This window comes from Acanthopagrus latus, chromosome 11, assembly GCF_904848185.1.
Source record: "Acanthopagrus latus isolate v.2019 chromosome 11, fAcaLat1.1, whole genome shotgun sequence".
NCBI lineage: Eukaryota > Metazoa > Chordata > Actinopteri > Spariformes > Sparidae > Acanthopagrus > Acanthopagrus latus.
Genome location: NC_051049.1, coordinates 24,490,987 through 24,505,712, shown reverse-complemented (window position 1 = coordinate 24,505,712; position 14,726 = coordinate 24,490,987). Strand labels below are relative to the sequence as shown.

Below are 14,726 nucleotides of genomic sequence, written 5' to 3'. Positions count from 1 at the left end.
TGACGGAGGTAAACATTCAACACCACACCTTTAAAAAAAACTAGTTCTCTTTAGATCAGGCCTTTAAAGGAAAGTTGTTGTGCCTGGTGAAGTGGGGCGGAGGGGGTTTCAGAGGGCGGGTTTGTCACTCAAAAGAGAAGAGCTGGTCCAGCTCTCAGGTCCTCTTGAGGGTGACCAGATGTCCTGAAAATTCCAGGACTTTCCTGAATAACAAGCAGTTGTCCCGAATCCTGAATCCTATCCTAACTGTCCTGGACTAAACCAGAGTTTTGAGTAGTTATAGCCTATCAAAGCATGAAATACTGTTCGCTGTGAAACACATAATCCCTGTCCTGAATCTAACCCATTCTTATCTAGTCCACTTTAAATGATCCTGGGCTGAAGTTGTCGCTAACTCTGTGGCAGACCCCCTCCACATTAATCAGTAGGTTGCAGTTAAAACATGACTTCTATGTATTCACAGACAACCACTGGTCTTGACATACACTTGTGGAAAACCCTGATTTGTGTGTTTCAACTCGCTTTCAAAGAGAAAAAGAGAGTGAGAAGTCACAGCTTGTGCCGGAGCATCAACTGTGCAAATGAGTCTTGGAACTGTTTCAGACCATCAGAGCTGCTGTTCATTAAAAAGTCGCTATATTTGACAACATTCATTTACAGTTTCTTGGTCTTTAACTTTCACTTGTTGAAGTACAATATTGAGACTAGTTTGGTTTCCTGGCAAATGAACATGTCAAAGGGCTGACAAATTCAGTGATTAAATTAAGTAGATAATTGAATTAAACAATGAAAGTGATTAGCTCTGTGTCTTCCCCGCTCTGCCAGGTGAACATCTGAGGACGTGTCCTCAGGGTCCGACCTGTTGTACGAGCACCATGGAGGAGAACCTGGCCGGGCTGAGCACCCGAGAGACAGAGGGACTGATCAGAGAAGCCGGCAGGTCGCTGCAGGCAGTCTTCAACGGTCTCTACAGGAGCTTTGACAGTAAGTCGTGTGTGTGTGTGTGTGTGTGTGTGTGTGTGTGTGTGTGTGTGTGTGTGTGTGTGTGTGTGTGTGTGTGTGTGTGTGTGTGTGTGTGGATGTGTGTGTGCGCGCAGGATAGACTCTCATTACTGGCTCGATACCAAAGCTTCGGCAGCGGGCTCAGAGGAGTGTGACATTTGTATTGTATTGTGCATTTATGAATTTGTGTTTAGACCAAACTCTGACTGTGCTCAATGCTCAGTACTGCACCTTCAGTAGTGTGTGTGTGTGTGTGTGAGAGAGGGAGAGAGAGAGAGACAGAGAGAGAGCGAGAGCGAGAGAGAGGCAGGATTTGTTGTTTGTGTCCTGTGCGTCAAGGGGACCCCTGACTGGGTGTTATAATGAGAGCGGAGTCAGCCAGACACAATGAAACGTGATAAGCCGATCCCCTAATCTCAAAGGGGCATGCACACACCCACACACTCACGTATATACACACACACACACACACACACACACACACACACACACACACAGAGGGGTGTCCCCCGGGGGCAGTGGCTGGTTCAGCTAATGAGCAGTTGACCCACTGAGGAGCCGAGTCTGCAGATCACTGCACATCAGAGGAAGAGAGGGATGGAGGGAGGGAGGAGGAAAAGAAAGTGAGACGTGCCATTGCTAACAAAAGGGAGACAGAAAAAGATACAGCGAGTGAGAAATGTGTCATTTATAGTGAGCAGAAAAAGTGAGTCAAAATAAAAAAAATAAAATAAAATAAAAGAGAATGAAGAAAGACAGAGAGCAGGAGGAAGAGGAGGGAGGAGGAGGAGGAGGAGGAGGACAGTATTATTAGTCTGGAGGCAGCAGGCCACCTCAGTAGCTGTAATGTGGCCGCCCATCTGGTTGTGGTTAGAGCAGCCTGGCACTGGTGCACTGCCTTTGAAGCGCAAGGGAAAAGCCCGGACCAGCATACTGCAGAGACAGATAGCTCGCTGCCTTACTCTTTGTGTTTGACCTCTCTGTCACTTTGTAACCATCTGGCTGTAGAGAACATTTCAAAAGAAACCTTTAAAAAATGGAAAAGTACATGTAAATTATATGTGCTAGACTCAGCTAGACTGTAATGAGAGTAAATGATTGTCTTGACGGGGAAAAAAAACAAACTCTGATAAACTGAGAGTCATAAAAGTAATGTTAGATAAATTGTTAATTTTGTATTCATCTTGACAACAAATACATGTACTTTTCAGTGTGAGGTTAGATCGACATTTTGCTGAGGAGCAATCTAAACTTTTATTCATCAAAAATATTTTACTTGCTGTTTATTGGATATTTATCTACATGGTTAAACATTGCGTAAAGATAGGATTTAGTGGCATCTAGTGTTTTGCAGATTGCAACCAACTGAACACCCCTCGCTTCCCCCTCCGCCACAGGGACATGCCTTTTTCAGAGCCAGTGTTTGTCCATTCTTGGCTACCGTAGAAACATGGCGGTGCAACATGATGTACTCGGTGGAAGAGAACCTGCTGATTTGTAGATATTAAAGTCTCATTCTAACAAAAACACAGCAATTCTTAGTTCCAAGTCATTATACACTGATGAAAACACAATTTTAATTATACAGTCTTCCATTCCTGTCTCTAAATCCCCCTAAGTCCTATTTTCTGGACCTTCAAATTGTGAGTTTTTTCATGCTTACAAATGTTGAAATCCAATCTTGGATGCTGGTCACTCACTCGGCAGCCAACCACCTGTGCTGCCTCCACCATATCCTCCACCTCCCCACATGGAAGTCAAGTCATAATGTGGCACGTTTTAGAAATGTCCATGTGGGTTGTATGACTCCTTCTCCTCTTCCTTCTCCACTTGTCAACTCATCTTCTGTCTCTCCCTTTTTCTCCACCTCCAGCTTATTTCACTGAGCTGCACGGTCGCTCTGAGCGCTCCCTCCAGGAGGCGCTGTCTCCTCTCGGCCCTCTGTACTCCCAGAACACTCGTCTCTACGGGGATCTCTACAACGACCTGCGACAGTACTACCGGGGCTCTGCTGTCAACCTGGACGAGACCCTGTCTGAGTTCTGGTCCCGCCTCCTGGAGCGCACCTTCAAAACCTCCGTCCCCACAGACGTGAGTGAAGACACGAGCTCAAGAGGACACTTTTTGAATCACAGTCTGGTGCACAGAATGATTAAAAGAGCAACGTTATGAATGAATACAAGTCTGATAGTGAAGCTGTAGTGGCATCTCTTTCTATTCTGGCGCATTTTCATAATTTCATAATTTTCCATTATGTTTAAATCCACAACAAGAGCCCATCCTCATCCTGTCACAGCATTTACTGTTAGCTCTACACTACATGTCATCTGATAAAGGCAAATAAAATATTGAAAAACAACAGACCCCTGCTACATTTCCCTCTGTCACCTCTGTCTTGCAGGTCACCCTGTCAGAGGATTACCTCGAATGTGTTGCTAAGCAACAGGAGACGCTGCGGCCATTTGGAGACGTCCCTCGGGACATGAAGGCCAAGGTGATCCGGTCTTTTGTCACGGCCAGGTCATTTGTCCAGGGCCTGATAATGAGCGGAGAGGTGGTCAGGAAGGTCTCCCAGGTGAGAGTTTGTGTGTGTGTGTGGGTGTGTATGCATGTGTATGCATGAGACGTATAGAAAGACACAGTGAGGCTGACAGAGAGCGACAGGACGAGCTAGTGTGAGAGAAACTCAGTGTTTGTGTCTCCTCAGTCAGAAAAACAGATGTGTGCATGTGTGCGTGTGTGCGTGTGTGCGTGTGTGTGTGTGTGTGTGTGTGAGTGTGTGTGTGTGTGTGTGTGTGTACGTGTGTGTGTGTGTGTGTGTGTGTGTGTGTGTGTGCCTGCGTGTATGCGTGTGTTGGGCTGGGCTGAATCCAAGGAAAGCAGATATGATGGATGCATGGTTGTCACACCCTAACTGTCAGAGTAAATGTCCCCACCCTGAAAATGAAAAACACAAAGATCATCAAAAATGAAGCGTCACACTCTGCCGTCAGAACAAAGCTCTCGTTCGCGGGGATGACACCGCTGCTGTCAGATTTCGGGTGTCATGATGCTTTTCTTTTTAGCTCTTGGTGCAGTTTTTTTTTTTTTTTCACCCAGCACTCAGATGTCTGATGTCACCGTGTGATTGCAAAGGATGAAACTACACCCTCATTTCTTCAGTTATGCCCCATAATGCACTATTCTCACAGGACTGATATTACCTGGGGGCCTGCAGTAAGACTTTGTAATATTTGCAGTAGGACGGCTGTGGTATTTTTCACTTGTGAATCTGCCATGTATGTAATTTGTGAACTAAAGATTCCACCGCATGTTAACGACTATATTTCACCAAACACAGAGGTCGTGGGAAAATATTAGTCTCCTGCAACTCACCATATCACTGATATTGAGTTGTATTTTTTTATTTTTGTCTAGTCTGATTTCTGTTGTCAGCAGAGGAGGCAAAAGTCCACATTTTCTTTGGTCACAGAGAAATACAGATACCTGTATAAATTCTGATTCAACCTATAGCTGTCGTATAAATGTAAAACGTATCTCTGAGGGACATCTCTGCTGGCCTCTTCTGTGCAAAGCTAACTGAACCTCACATCATATTACAGTAATTAAAAGTAGGATTTATCAGAACTGTAAAATCACCAGGCTGGCTGTTGAGTCTCATTCCCAAGATGTCAAATAGCGACATTTTGGGCTGGTAAAGTGTCCCGTGCTCAGCAACTAAGTATGAAAATAAGAAAATCCTGCTGCAGGGTGTGTGTGGATACGAGACATTAACACTTTTCTCTCCATTTGAGTGTCCCTCTTGGTTTGTTTCCCTCTCGCCAAGTCTTCGGTGCATGAGACGCACTTGATAGCGTGGAATCAGTCTAGTGATGTTGGGAAGGCACAACGCAATCATGCAAAAATAAAAATAATCGATAATTCACCTCAAATGCATCAAAACCAAAAATAAACAAACCTGTTGTGAAAGTAGTAGAAAGAACAGTGTTTGTGTTAAAACGTAGAGTGAAAGTGAAGGTTGTTAAAAAATCTAAAAACACTAAATTAAAGCACTTCCCACTGCTGGTTATCAAAGTAGTATGAAATATGATTACAGCTCATGTCGGAACAGAAAGTCGACCACTGTGCTGTGAGATCGACTCTCCGGACTTTTAAACGAGATGACGCAGAATGTTGTAAGTGAGGAAAGGTTGTCATGTTTCCAGTGCAGCCACAAGCATCTGTAACTTAACCTAAACGAGCTGTGTGTGTGTGTGTGTGTGTGTGTGTGTGTGTGTGTGTGTGTGTGTGTGTGCTCATGCTGGTGACACATACAGAAAGTGGGCAGAACTACTCCAGACTGCATTATTAATGTGGATGCTGAAGAACAGAAGCTCTGTAAACACTTTCTGAAACACTGATGTCACGCCGAGCCTCTCGCCATCATATCCAGGAGATTATGTCAGTCAATTCAAGTAAACTCCAGACCTCATTTATTGCGTGCCAACGCGCCGCACGCATACACTGATGTATGGGGGTCACTTCTAAATCCCACGAGGGCCCCTGGTATTACTAGTCCCGCGCTAATAGGGCTTATGTAAGTACGCTAGATTTACTGGGTTAGCCTCATCCTAAATCTGCACTTTAAAAGGACCACAGCGGTGACTTCTCATGTTTTAACCTATTTTCCAGAACTCACATATTTAGTGCTTTACATAATTTTTGCAAAATTTTCTGCTGTTTTTTTTTTTTTTCAATTGAAAGCAGTTCCAGGCACCCATTAGTTTCTATTCATGTCCAACGAATTTAATAGCCGGAGCACATTCTTGAAGCTAACCTGAGTACAGCGATCGATCCGGTGCAACTCGCGTCTGCTGTGATGTTCAGTCAGAGCTGCATTATGAGCGCAGACTGAAATCCGTCAGCACTTAAACCGCATTACCACACGGGCGATAATGTAACACTGACACAAATGAATGCAGACTTGGTGTTGACAGTGATGGATTATAGATCTCATGCAACTTTCAGGAGCGTGTGGGCCACATTTTCATCCTGCGCAGAAATGAATGTAAGGAGGCCAGAAGGAAAACTCACCGTGGTCTGAGTCTCTCAAACTCTCTGGTGTCATCTCTTAACTACATGCCCTCATTTCGGCTTCTGGTTTTATGTGTCCCTCCGTCGCGTCTGTGCAGAGTGCTGGTAAAATAACTTGGCTGTGGAACTGGACACCTTTCATGACATGAGTCCATAATAAGGAGCTGACAGTGGAACAGAAACCATGTACTGTATAAAGACAGATAAGGAGGGCCATCATTGTTGTCCTGCGGACTGGCTTTGGCCCCTAAAACGTGACAATGCTGCCCTCTACTGGTGAAAGCTTTTACTTGTGCTGTTTGCACTCTCGTGCATGACCTTTAATGAGTAAGTTCCCTTTTGAAAGAAAAGACAGCTAAACAGCAACTTCACACAGCAGATAAGAACCGAGAAACCCCAACAGTGACATGGGGCCTGTCATGAGTAGTAAGTGTCTCTTGATATAACCCTCACCCTCACCCTGAGTGAGGATGGTGACGCTGTCTTGTCAAACCTCCTCAGGTGTCTCTGAGTCCAGAGTGCAGGAAGGCCCTAATGAAGCTGGTGTACTGCCCCCACTGTCGCGGCCTGGCCTCCGTCAAGCCCTGCTCCAACTACTGCTCCAACGTCATGAAGGGCTGCCTGGCCAACCAAGCTGACCTGGACCCCGAGTGGAAGAACCTCATAGGTGAGATGCAGGCTGTAAAGTAGGACAGTGTTGAGGTTAAGCTGGAGCAAACTCAGATGTTCTGATTAGCAGAGGAGTGTGAATCATCATGTGATCAATGGAACACATTTTGGGCCTCACAAAAGACCCACCTGCACAGTTTTGTTCCTACAAAATCCTACAGAATTTGCATGCAATTTTGTATTAACCAACAGCTGTACTGTTAACATTTGTATATATTGTGGACCTGAATAGTGTGTTTAGGTCCAGCAACAAATAAAGTGTTTTGTTATTGTGTACCAGAGAATATATCAGTGTGCTGGCTGAATTAAATGAACTTCATAGCCTGTAAACACCTTTAACAACACTAAACATTTGAATACCACTGGTAGAGATTATCAGTATCACTCATGATGATTTAAACTTAGACATCACGTTCTAATTAGTGACTGAGATCTTTGTGTGACCATAGAATACACAGTTTACATACTGGTAAACTATGATTTAGTGACTTGAGAGCAAATTAAGTAAAAAAAAAAAAAAAAAGTGTCTTTATTTTCATCCATGTTGGACGCTGCTCCATCCAGACACGATGATCCAGGTGGCCTCTAGTTTCAGCACGGAGCCCAGCCTGGACGTGGTCCTCTCCTCCATCCCAGCTCGAATCTACGAGGCCGTTCAGTTCCTGCAGGAGAACATGGACACGTTCACAGCAAGAGTAAGATGCCTCACTTTGTGTCATTACTAACTAAATGTCCGATGGAGCATTTAAAAAAAAAAAAAAAATGCCGGTCAGATGCCAGCTTGTGCTGCAGTCTTGCAGTCTAAGAATTGACTCCTGAACTCTTTATTAGATTGTCAGTTGAATTTCATCATTAAAATGAAAACCATGCAGAGATTTATTACCCTTCCAATATTACAACACTCAACTTCCCACCACTATGCTTTATTGGTTTTATATATGTATTGTTCGAATACCAGGCAGCTAGACTCCAATAATGTCTGTGCTGATGTATGTATTCATATCTACTTAGTGGATGAGTGCAGCTATAAATAGTCTTGTTGTCAGAGTCAAGCTGTTCTATTCTCAGACAAGGTTTTTTGATTTCTGTTTAGAGATTAACTTGAACACATGTATTCAATAAAGATCTAACATGTCTATGTATATTGGCCCCTTCAGTACTTCAAACTGGAAGCAATATCAATGCTAAGATAACCTGGAGCTCAAATGTCACTTGTCTCTCTGGTGACATCTAGTGGATCTTTTTAGTTCTCACAAATGTTGAAAATCAGGACTAACCAGTGAATTCTACAGCTGCGTGACTCTACGTGTTAAACTTCAAAGTTTGGACTAAATGTGTGTCTGTGTTCAGGTGTACCAGACGTGTGGAACTCCAGGTGAACCAGGAACAGGAAGTCCCACCGTTCACGAGCAGAGGAAGAAGAGCGGCTCCCTGACGGCATCGGAGTACAAGCCTTCTCCTACCGCTGGATTCAGACTGGAGATGCAGGTGTGTGCCTGTACATATAAACTATATGTTCGCATGTGTCTAACTTTGGTGTTTAAGGTGGAGATGTGGAGAGTGAAATTCGAGTGAAGGAGTGATAACAGAATAAACTGTAGCATTTATTTTTTTGTGTATGTGTGCACAAAAATGTATTATTATTGTAGTGTTTCATAGATCTTGACATACGTTATACTTTAATGCGCTTGTCTATGTCTTCCCCTGGATGAATTATGATAAGGTACTTCAGGTTTGTTGGTTGTAAATGTTGGTTTGGACTGTACGCCCAAACTACCTGTGTCTGTCTTCAGGTGTCAGATCTGTCCAGCAAGCTGAAGGAGATGCGGCAGTACTGGATCCAGCTCCCTGTGGCGCTTTGCGGCAAAGTGGCTCCGGTAGGCACCGGTCAGGATAAATGCTGGAACGGCATCACCAAAGCCAGGTGAGGGAGAAACCTGCTCACTGAACCAATCACAGAGTTGTTTAAAGTTTAAATGCGACTTCAAGAACCAGCCAAACCCATCAGGCTTGTTCAAGCTTCCCTTCAAATCTAGACTGTGTCTATCAGGCTGCGACGAGTATTTTCACTATTATTCGATTCATTCGAGTCTGTAAATTGTGATACATGCTATCATATTTTCCCAGTTCCCAAAGTCAATGTCAATAGTCCCATCCCATTTAATCTCACAAATGACAAGGGAAAGCAGAAATCTTTACGTTCAACAAGCCTGAACGGGCAAATAGTTGACATGTTTTGCTTGAAAAATGACTAAAACAATAGCTAGTATGTCAACATGGCTAGCAACTAATTTTGTACCAACTAATTGATCAGTTAATCCACTAATGGTTGCAGCCATAGTCTGAAAATGGTTTGATGAGACATCCTTTTATCTCACATTTGAATATCTCTTGAGTTTGCACCAAAGGAGGATTAGCTGTCAATCAGCTGAGATCCCCCTCATGTGCCCTGCTCAGGAGTATTTTGCAGTCTGATGATTTTTTTTTTTTTTTAAATATCATCTAATTTACATTTTGTGTCCATTTCAGGAGAACTTTGACAGTCTGGATCTTTAATGCACTGAGTGTGAATCCAGTCTTCAGTTTTTACTCATTTCAGTTGAAAAAAATGTTGTTATTGATGTTCTTGCAGCCAAGCTCTTAAACCGACCACTCCGCTGTCCTCCAAAAGAAAACTTGATTGTCAAATGTTGGACATAGCACATTCAAGGTCTGGGAAATCTGCTCAGCGCGCTTTTTTTTATCCGCACAGCATGGAAACGAGATGCATCACAAACGGAGACTCGTGTTCCGTAGCACTTTAAGCCTCTGAGCGGAGGAGAATAAAGTCAAGAGAGGAGACAGCCAGGTTGTGATGAAGCAGCTGTGATAGAGGCCAGCGCTCATCCCGCGAAGGCCACTCGCTTCATTTGTGTCACGGCAAGCGAGGCAACAAGCTAGTTCATCTCCGACCAACTGAGAACAGCCGTTTTTCTCCGAGGTGCTCTGAACTGACCTTTCTACCTGCGGAGATTCACAGCCAGCGTTTACGGCCACACGCTTACAGCACCCTACACACTTTTAAGCCCCCCTTAATCCATGTCCAAACGGATTTTATATGTGTCTTACCCCCACTACACACACACAAACACACACCGTTTTGAGGGGTTGGATTACAGCCAACTGATGAGATTTATGCTGAGCAGAACCCTCTGTCATACATGACAGTCAAAAGGCGTGAAGTATAGGTGTGTGTGTGTGTGTGTGTGTGTGTGTGTGTGTGTGTGTGTGTGTGTGTGTGTGCGTCTATGTGTGTGTGTGAGGATATGTGTGTGTGAGAGAGAGAGAAAAGGTGAGAAAGGCCATGAAATATAGATGAGTCACTGACTGCGTGTGACAGATTAAGGAAATATGAAATGTGTGTGTGCGTCGGCATGGCAGAGGGTGAATTATAACCGTGATGAAGTGTTTTAAATTCCACAGCGACACCATGTGGGTTTCAGGAGAGCTCAATAAATGTCACACAAAAAAATTCTAATAAATCCCCAGACAGGAAGGTGGAATACACAGAGTTTAAATAGGATTATTCACTCGCCACACGTACATGGCGTGTGTTTGTGTGTGTGTGTGTACTTTTAAAGTTCTGAACTTTAGATTAAAGAATTTGGAACTGAGGGCATTTTCACTTCTCCGCTTCTGATTTCTTTAAAGCGACATCTGGGAGTAAAAGGTTAGGTTCACATTCATATGCTCATATGAACCAGGGAACCTAAAAGCAGAAGGAAGGGTCAGTACGTCACTGAGCCACACTTTGGTGGCAGACTGCAGTGACAGCTGTATTGGAGTCAGCGGGAGATGTGTGCAGAAACACACTTGAAAGCTAACATATTCAAGTCAGCACACAGAGAGTAGGCTGACCACCGATTTCTTGAATGACACGTTATTCCTTTCCTCAATTCTGTGTAGGACGTCTCCTGTTTGCGCTGCTGTTTACCATGCTATCGCTGCAGAATTCAGTCGGACCTGCCTCGCCCAATCACAGTTTTATCAGCCCTGCCAAACATCTGTGGATGATAGATCAGTTCATAACCTACTCTCTGAAGTGTATTCTTTCATTTTCTGGAGGCATTTCTTCATCAGAAGTCAGAGCGACATACGTGTAGATAGGTTGGGTTTCAGTGTGTGTTTCTGCATGCTTCTCCCACTGACTTCAATACAGCCCGCGCCGCCGTCTGGCCCCAGAGCGAGACTGATTGCTTGAATCATTTTTCCCACTGACATAAAGAGGTCTTTTTCTCAGACAGTAACTTTGGAAGACAGAGATCCACTCAGACAGATCAAGACTAATGTTTCAGTGAAAAACAGGTTCCAAGGGTTACCATGGTATGAAAATTCACAGTTCTCACACCATCTACGTTTACTTGTCTGCGGTGTTCAATTCTGCAGGATTAGTGTCGTGAATTGAAGTAAAGCATGTTTTCAACATGAAACAACAAACCCGTCTGTTTTCATCTCTTTAAGGATCAAGTTAACTGATAATCATAGTTACAACTGTAATATCGATGAAGCTGTGATATTTTCTGAGGAGGTTATTTAACCATGAGAATCTCACACCATTACAGTCCCACTATGGATTTTGTTCCCCGTCTCTTTCTTAATGTTTCTTATGATCAGGAGGAAAGAGTATGGCTTTCAGTGAAACCAGAGACCATGAATTGAAAAAAAAACCTGGTTTTAGGGTTAAAGTTTGAAGCAGACTGAGGTTAGGGTTAGAGTTAGGATAAGGTTGGGGGAAAAAATCATCTTTATATGATCAATGAAGCTGCATCTTGACAATGGACAAGAGCAGATGTGAACTGATGGTTGTTGAGTTGAGTTGTGGGCGTCAGAAGACGAATGCATGGAATAAAAAACATAATATCTGTTGTGGGGCTGCATAGAGAACCCTTTCTAAAAGCTGTGAATTAGGAGTCAGCATGTTGAAGTAGACCAACACTAAACAACACGACAGTGAAGCATCTATCTGAGCTGCATTGTGGAGAATATCAATGAACGGAATAATAGGAAAATAGAACAAGATTACTGAAGGGTAGAATAGACACTACTAAGAATAAAACAGGGAGCTCTTTAAGGATTGTCAACACGAATAGAATAAAGAAAAATAAAATAAAATAAATGTCAGGGTGCAAAGTGACACATGTCCTGCAAATATGACGTACAAGCATGTGTGTTGTGTTTCTGCTCTTCAGTCTATCTGGTGACCAGGCGCTGTCAGCACAAAGTGCCACATCTAATTCACAAGATTGGGCACAGCTGTGCAGATTTACTGAGTGGGTGTGTGCATGTGTTTTCCACTAAATACTCCCACTGAGATGTCCCTCAAAAAAATTTACCAGATGTTCTCTTGTATACTTAAATGATGTGTTTAAAAAAAAAAAAAAAAAAAAAAACAGAACTACCCTAATTGCCCAAACCCTTCTCCCCTCAAATCAGATATCTTCCGGAGGTGATGGGTGACGGCTTGGCCAATCAGATCAACAACCCAGAAGTGGAGCTTGACATCACGAAGCCGGACATGATCATCCGGCAGCAGATAATGCAACTCAAAATCATGAGCAACAGGCTGAAAAATGCACTGGAGGGCAACGACGTGGACTTTCAGGACGCAAGTGGGTCCTTTTTTAATATTGTATACAGTCAAATATATTATTATATCGAATTATTTTATTTTATTTTTTTTCAATTTTATACATGACACTCATTGTGCATTTTGTTATGTTTCTCATACGTAACCAAATGCGGGACACCTTTAGTCACAGGGACTAAAAGCGTTCTTCAGCCTTCCACAGATCCTTTGATGTACAGCATTTGTATGTGTGACCACACAACAGCGACAGTCTTCAGCCCATCTGTCAAATGCTTTCTTCTGTACCTTCACTTTGATGTGTTGCAGCACAATGAACAAAAGTTTGTGGTTGCACATTTTAAAATTGGTGCTTTGAATAAAAAGGTGCAAGTACCAGAAATCCAACAAGCCCCGCCCTCAAAAGTTCCCGTATTTCTGGAAAACACAGGTGAAGCTGGGACTTTTTGGTGGGTACAATAATATTCCAAGTCCCTGGGGAAAGATACACATGCATCTATACCATTGCATTTGTAGTTATTTAACGTTGGGACATCGTTAATGATAGAAAGAAAAGCAATTCTCCCTCTGATGCTGTATGTAAAGATAAACTCATAAACAATCTGCCGTTAAAACGTTTTGTTCCATCCGTGTCGTTTCCCTTCTCAGGTGATGACATCAGCGGCTCAGGAAGCGGCATGTGTCTGGGCGGTCAGTGTTCTCGGAGCAGACCGGGACTGTACGCCTACTCGCCGGACAACAACCGAGTCAGAGGCGCGGCCCCGTCTCAGACCCGCCTCTGTAGCCTCCTACTCCTGCTCCCACTGGCCATCCTGCTGCTTCAGCGATGATGGACCGCTGCGGCCTCTAATCGGACTCAGAAGCCTAGAGCAGGATGGAACCAGGGGGGTTGTTTGGAGGTGGGGGGGAGGGGTAGGAGATCGGAAGTTAACTTTGCCAAAAAAAAAAAATGAAAAAGACATCTGGAGGGAATGAATTGACATTATTTTTCTTTGACCAAGAGGAGCAAAGGTTGACAGTGACAATGCTCTCTATTTTGTTTTGCTCGGTTTTATTCTGTCGTAGTTTGGGTGGGATTCGTTTGACGTGGTGATTTGTTGAGCTGGTTTCAATGGATTCTTCTGAAGAGGATGTTTGGGCGAACACAGACGAGGAGGACGAAAAAAAACCAACGGAGAAAGTAATGACCGATGATGATGATGATGATGATGATGATGAAGATAATGTTGGGGTTATTGATGATGATGTATTGACACCCTATCAAGTCCATTCAGCTCCAGTTTCTAGTCAGCAGGCGGCAGAACTCACTTATAAAATGTTTAGTGCCCCCGATATGTGGTGCGTTCAACAAGGCTTTTTTTTAAAATTTCATTTCATTTTCTAACTTGAGTGGAGGTTGTCTACCTTAACAAACATTGTGTACGTTGTAAATGTGTGTGTACATTAGCTAAAAGACTGGCGCCATACTGAGCCATGAATGTACAGTATAATACTGGTCCTGAGTGGGGGCGCGCCCCCCCCCCCATAATCTGTGATGTAGTCGTCCAGATGTTTCGGTGTGTGTGTTGGCATAAACAGATACATTCAGTAGGATTTGTTTGAAATACCGTGGATGAATTATCACACTCCTGAAACGGAGAGATGTTGTGATTGCGAGACTTTGCCTCACATGTACCTAGCCGTTTCAAAAGAAAGAAAGGGAACGGTCACTTCGTAACAACTCATCACCTTCGTAAAGAAATAAGCAGCCTCCTCAAACAAAGCACAGACGAGCAGTTTTCTTTAATCTCTGCTGACCCGTGTCATCGCAACTACCACAAAAAGCTCCACAGAAAACGTCTCGTGTCGAGTGGAGCGAAAGAGGACTCCTTGTTGAACGCACACCTGCGTTAAGTACCTGAAATGAAGTCTTAGAAGCAACACGGCGGCTGATATACAGTAGGTCAAACCAAAGCACTTATCACACCGTACACTTTATTTTTAAACATGTTTTTTGAAAGCCGACGAGTGCGCTGAACATTAGCAATGACCTTTCACCAGGTTTTATCACTGCGTAGTGTCAAAAGACAACAAGGGTTTTCGGTTCCGCTCCTGTGTACATACAGTACAGGATATCTGCAGAATATTGAATACACATATTTGCCTGGCGATGTATCGTTAACATGGCATGCCTCTCTTTCAGTCTACACGACTATACTGGTACATATGGGACTCCTGAGTCACACAAATCTCTTGCACATACTGTACCCACACTGACACACAGGAACAGGTCATCAGTGTATTTACTCACACATTTCATCCATTAAACTCTGTTTGACTGTAGCAGTGGATTTATCCATGTACATTTTGATTTGATTAT

The 14,726-nt window shown here is 43.5% G+C and overlaps 1 protein-coding gene across 3 annotated transcripts in view; it reads left to right on the top strand.

Moving 5' to 3' along the window:
- Positions 1-13,875, top strand: part of LOC119029205 (glypican-1-like) — a 41,898-nt gene extending 28,023 nt beyond the window's left edge. The window contains exons 2-11 of one of the 3 annotated variants that reach the window (XM_037115883.1): positions 826-984; positions 2,876-3,093; positions 3,404-3,577; positions 6,577-6,742; positions 7,309-7,439; positions 8,095-8,232; positions 8,538-8,668; positions 12,217-12,392; positions 12,734-12,797; positions 13,016-13,141. In XM_037115883.1, the coding sequence (XP_036971778.1) occupies positions 826-984; positions 2,876-3,093; positions 3,404-3,577; positions 6,577-6,742; positions 7,309-7,439; positions 8,095-8,232; positions 8,538-8,668; positions 12,217-12,392; positions 12,734-12,797; positions 13,016-13,019 (1,361 nt within the window). In that variant the 3' untranslated portion in view covers positions 13,020-13,141. Of the gene's footprint in view, positions 1-825; positions 985-2,875; positions 3,094-3,403; positions 3,578-6,576; positions 6,743-7,308; positions 7,440-8,094; positions 8,233-8,537; positions 8,669-9,496; positions 9,725-12,216; positions 12,393-12,733; positions 12,798-13,015 lie in introns of those variants that run through there. The other 2 variants (XR_005077923.1, XM_037115882.1) reach the window with 2 other exon arrangements.
- The last annotated feature ends 851 nt before the right edge of the window (positions 13,876-14,726 follow it).